Here is a 5,418-nt window from a genome sequence, read left to right as displayed (position 1 = left end):
TATGATTTAATAAAAACAAAAAAAAAATTTAAAAGGATGTGTTTCAGCTCCATCCAGGTTAATACTAAAGATGTAAAGTCTCCATCTTTTTATGGCTAAATAGTATTTCATGGTATACATATACCACAGTTTGTTAATTCATTCCTAGGTTGGTGGGCATTTAGATTGTTTCCACATCTTGGCAATTGTAAATTGAGCTGTGATAAACAATCTGGTGCAAATGTCTTTATGATAAAATGACTTTTTTTTCTTCTGGGTAGATGCCTATTAGTAGGATTATGGGATCAAATGGGAGGTCTAATTTGAGTTCTTTGAGGATTCTCTGTACTTCTTCCAAAGAGGCTGTATTAGTTTGCAACCCCAACAGCAGTGTAAATGTGTTCTTTTTTCTCCACATCCATAGTAGCATCTACAACTTTGGGACTTTGTGTTGTAGGCTAATCTTACTGGGATTAGGTGATGTCAGAGTGGTTTTGATTTGCATTTATCTGATGATTAGGGACAATGAACATTTTTTCATCTGTTTGTTAACCATTTGTCTGTCTTCCTCAGAGAAAGTTCTGTTCATGTCTCTTGCCCAGTGATAAATGGGATTGTTTCCTCTTTTTTTGTTGATTAGTTTGAGTTCTCTGTAGATCCTTGTTACCACATCTTTGTCAGATTCATAACATGCAAATATATTTCCCCATTCTGAAGGTTGCCTGTTTGCTTTAGTCATTGTGTCCTTAGCTATGCAGAAGCTTTTCAGTTTAATTAAGTCCCATTTGTTTCTTTATGTTGTTGTTGCAATTGCCATGGCAGTCTTCTTCATAGTCTTCTCCAGGCCAACATCCTCAAGAGTTTTTCCCATGCTTTCATCTAGTATTTTTATCATTTCTTGCCTTAGATTTCGATTTTTTATCTATCTTGAGTCAATTTTTGTAAGAGGTGAAGGATGCAAGTCCAGTTTCAGTGATTATCCAGTTCTCTCAATACCATTTAATAAATATGGATTATTTCCCCCAATGTATGCTTTTGTTTGGTTTATCAAAGATCAGATGGCTATAAGAGACTGGTTTCATCTCTTGGTTTTCTATTCAGTTCCAAATGTCTGAGTCTTTATTTTTGTGCCAACACTATACTGTTTTAATCACTGGGATCTCGTTCTTCCTCAAGCTGGTCTTGAACTCCTGAGCTTAAGTGATCCTCCCTCCTTGGCCTCCCAGAGTGCTAGAATTACAGGCATGAGCCACTATGCCCAGCTTGCATCTTGTTTCAATAATACTTTTTATTCTCTTTTAGACCAAAGCTGATAAAAATTTCAGAACTGAACATTATGAAGAACAGATTCGTGCATTTAAAAGTATATTTGAAGAGAAGACATCGAATTTTAATGCAAATTTAGCTCTAAAATTCACACCCACTGAAATAAATAAAAATAAATCTGGGGAAACTTCTAAAAACAAAACATCCTCAAATTCTGAATCTTCCCGGGGTAAATTTCAATTTTCATATTCCAAAAATGAAACTTACAAACTACTCGTATCATATGCTTCAAAGAAGGTAAGAGCAAACATTTAATATAGAGAATATAATAGGATATGTTCAAACTAACCAAGCCTCCTTTTAAAAATTTAAAGTATCTCAGGAATGGAAAAAAAAAATATCTAATGTATTCAGTACTATCTTGAAACCAATTTACAATCACTCACACATGCATGTAAAAAAGGAAACACAACTATAGCTGAAGGATAAGGGAAGGAAGGGGAAGGAGAGGGGAAGGGAGGGGGTGGGATGATGGAGGGGTTGGTAGGGGGACCACACCTATGGAACATATTGCAAGTACAAGTTGGATCTATCAGGTGTAGAGCATAAATGTCTTAATCCTGTAATTGGGTAAAAGTGGTGAAGGCTATGTTGCTTAGTAGAATGTAAGCATTCCAATTTGTGCAAATAATCAACACACTGAATCCTATAATGGCATAAATGTATTCATGATCTATGTACGAATGACTTAATAAAAAAATTTAAGTAGGTAGATAGAGATCATAAGAGAGAAAAAACCAACATATATCAAATCCTCAAATGTGTAGCTAGAACATGAGGAAGAAGAATACTAACTGGAGAAAAATCTGCTGGGATCTTTGGCAGCAGTACGTGAAGCAGATATTTGATGCTAGTGAGCAGAAAGTATGTATTAAGAATACAGAGCATACTTAAGTGAGATTGTGATAACAGGCCATTAGATTTATGTAATCATCATACTTATAATAAAGAATCATACTGAGGAATTCTAAAGCATTGCAATGCCTTAGAATGATGAGTATTTACTTACAAAGTGTGTCTCTAAGGAAATAATGTCATGAAATTGCTTGCATTGCACACTAAATTGGCCTAATTACTTTATAATCGTATTTTTAATTTGAAATTTTGGAAATATGTTATTTTTTTGATATTTACGCCAGATTTTGAAGTTTGTCCTAACACCTTTGGAATAAACAAAAAATATACTTTCTATAATCAGTATGATGCTGGTAAAATGCTCATTCTTCCTTTTCCAATACCACATCACCTATTTGGGCAACCTTCTCCCATGCTGAAATAATTATTCACTTTTAGTATTTACATTATTCTTATTTGTATACTTATTTTGTATGAGTCTGCACTTGGCCTCTACATTCACATGTGTACCTGCCCACCCACCCTATAGGTGGAAAGCTCTTTAAATCAATCAACAAATATTTAATTGTGGGCTTACTATATGACCAGGCACTGTCTTGGTTGTTTAGCATACTTTTGTGAACCAAGTTGAAAGAAATTTTTGTCCTTATGGAACTGAAAAATCAGCAGAAAGAGAAAGCTAAAAACAACAAATAAAGCAAGAATATATAGCAAGAAACAAAAGCTATATAGTATTTAGAAAATAAAAGGTGCTATGGAATGAAAGGCAATTTAGAACAACATAAAGGAAATCAGGAGTGCCTGGAAAGTGGCAGTGTTAAAAAGGAAGCTCAGATAGGCTTCATTGAGGAGAGGAGATCTGAGCAGAGATTTGAAGGAAAGGAGATAGTAAAACAATTAGATTTGAGATGATTTATCTAAAAGAAGGAACTGATGAATTCTTTAATATAGGGAAAACTCTAATGTGATAAGTTGTTCATATTGAACCAGAAGGAGAAAATATTAGGCACATTACCTTGAATCAGACTTTGAAGGAACTCAAAAACCATTATAAGAGTATTGTTTTTTATTTTTTCTGCGTGACAAAGGAGGCCATTGAAGGGTTTTGAATAGAAGATTGACATGCCCTAGTTATTTAAAAGAATCACTCGAAGTACTCTGCCAAGAACTGATGTGGATGCTAAGTGCCAAAAAAAGGAATTTTGCTAAAAACTGTTAAAGGGGCCTGGTGTGGTGGCTCATGCCTGTAATCCTAGCACTCTGGGAGGCTGAGACAGGTGGATCACTTGAGCTCACTAGTTTGATACCAGCCTGAGCAAGAACAAGACCCCATCTCCACTAAAAATACAAAAAAAAAAAAAAAAACAACCTAAAAAACTGAAGCAAGAGGATCACCAGAGCCCAAGAGTTGGAGGTTGCTGTGAGCTATGATGACACCATGGCACTCTACCCAGGATGACAGCCTAAACTCTGTCTCAAAAAAAACCTATTGCAGGAATCTGCTTGAGAGATGATGGTAGCTTCAATAGGATAGTTGTAGAGTCAAGCATGACTCCAAGGTTTTTGCCCTGAGCAATTGGAAGGTTGGAGTTTCTGGTAGGAAAAACTTCATGTAGAGTAGGTTTGGAAAGGAAGACCAGTAGCTAAGTTGTAGTTAGCTTGTGTTTGAGATATCTATAGAACATTCAGTTGGAGATCCCAAGTGGGAGGCTGGTATTACAAGGTTGGAGTTTGGGAATGGGATCTGGGCTTGAGCTATAAATTTGAGAGCTGTTAACTTACAGTTATGGGGCTTTGTGACATCACCATCAGTTTCTATAGATAGAAAATAGAAGATCAAAGACCAAAATTAGGAAATTTCAAAAGAAAGATATCTGGGGGGAAAGAAACTAGCACAACCAAGAAGTACCCAAGAACCTTGCTACTCAGAGTGTGGTCCATGGAGTAGCAGCATCAACATTACTGGGAAGCTAGATTTTGCAGAATTTTCTGGATGATTTGCTTACATTTTATCCTTGAGAAGCTCCTAGAAGACCAGATAAGAAGTTCTACCAAGGAGAAAAGGGTGATGAACTGTGTCAAATGTGCTAATATGTCGAAGAAGATGAAGTGTAAGAAGTGATCATTGGCTTTAGGACTATGAAGGTCATTGATGACCCTGACAACAGAAATTTTGTGGGATTAACAAGGGCAGAAAAAAGCATGATTGGATTAAATTTAAACAACGCTGGGAAGAGAGGAATTGGAATTATCCAGCATAGAAAATCCTTTCAAGAAATTTTGCCTTTAAATAAGACAATATTTACACATAGTAATAGAATAAGTAAAAACACAATTTAGTGTAACATTGAGGATTATGGAAAACTGCATTCCAACCCTCATCTGATGGCCCAATCCACCAGCATTTGCCATCCTATAAACCAGGATGTGGTTATGTTTTGACAACCAACTAGTTCCTAACAAGTGTCCTCAGTTCTCAGGAATATTTTGTTCAAGTATCAGATGTGGTTGCTAAGAAGTGAGCAACTAAAACAAGTGAGTTTAGTTTTTCTCTAAGAAAAGACCCAGTGTAGATAGTAGAATATGTCTTGATTCTTTTCAATTATGGGGAATGAATTAAAATTAAGGAAGCATTCTTTTCCTCAGACACTTTTCTTCATGCTTCTTAAACTGCATTGAGAGCGCAATGAGGAGCTCTCCACAGAATTCTCTGCAGATGCACCATGTCTAAGTGTGTTATGCCTTATGTCCTACTCATTTGTTTAGCCACAGATTTATCCAGAGGCCTTTGTGTGACTATTCTCTTTCCAGGATGTATGTACAAGCTTATTTGGAATTCTTTCAATCCCTGATAAGAACAGTTAAATTTAAATGAAAAGGGTGGGAGAAAACTGCAAGAAGAAATCAGGAAAAAAAATCGGAAGATAGTTTTACAAATTGGTTGCTTGAATAAAGTTGAGCAGAGAAATCATGTCAGTACTGAAGTTTTCATAAGACTGGGAGTATACTAAATATCGCTGAATTATGTGTCTTTGCGGCAAAATGAAAGACTTTATGTTATGTGGATTTTAGCACAATAAAAAAAATCTAGCTTAAGTAAAAAGGGCAAAAAGCTCTTTTACCACAGGCTTATAGCGCTTCAGTATGGGAAAGAACCTTAAATGCTATCTAGGCAAGTGTTATTTAAGTAATCATTTTGTGGGTCATAGAATCAATTTACACAAGATCAGAAATTTTTTAAAAATAGAATAAAAAAAA

General features: G+C 35.5%; 1 protein-coding gene across 1 annotated transcript in view; it reads left to right on the top strand.

Annotated features, from left to right (window-relative positions):
- C9 (complement C9) overlaps positions 1-5,418 on the top strand; it is a 57,033-nt gene that overhangs the window by 31,557 nt on the left and 20,058 nt on the right. Inside the window, exon 6 of the mRNA XM_003792989.3 lies at positions 1,282-1,542. Within this exon, the coding sequence (XP_003793037.2) occupies positions 1,282-1,542 (261 nt within the window). The remainder of the gene's footprint in view (positions 1-1,281; positions 1,543-5,418) is intronic.

This window comes from Otolemur garnettii, unplaced genomic scaffold, assembly GCF_000181295.1.
Source record: "Otolemur garnettii isolate 467f Iridium unplaced genomic scaffold, OtoGar3 scaffold00063, whole genome shotgun sequence".
NCBI lineage: Eukaryota > Metazoa > Chordata > Mammalia > Primates > Galagidae > Otolemur > Otolemur garnettii.
The sequence above is the reverse complement of the archived record's forward strand: the minus strand, read 5'-3'. Positions and strand labels throughout refer to the sequence as shown.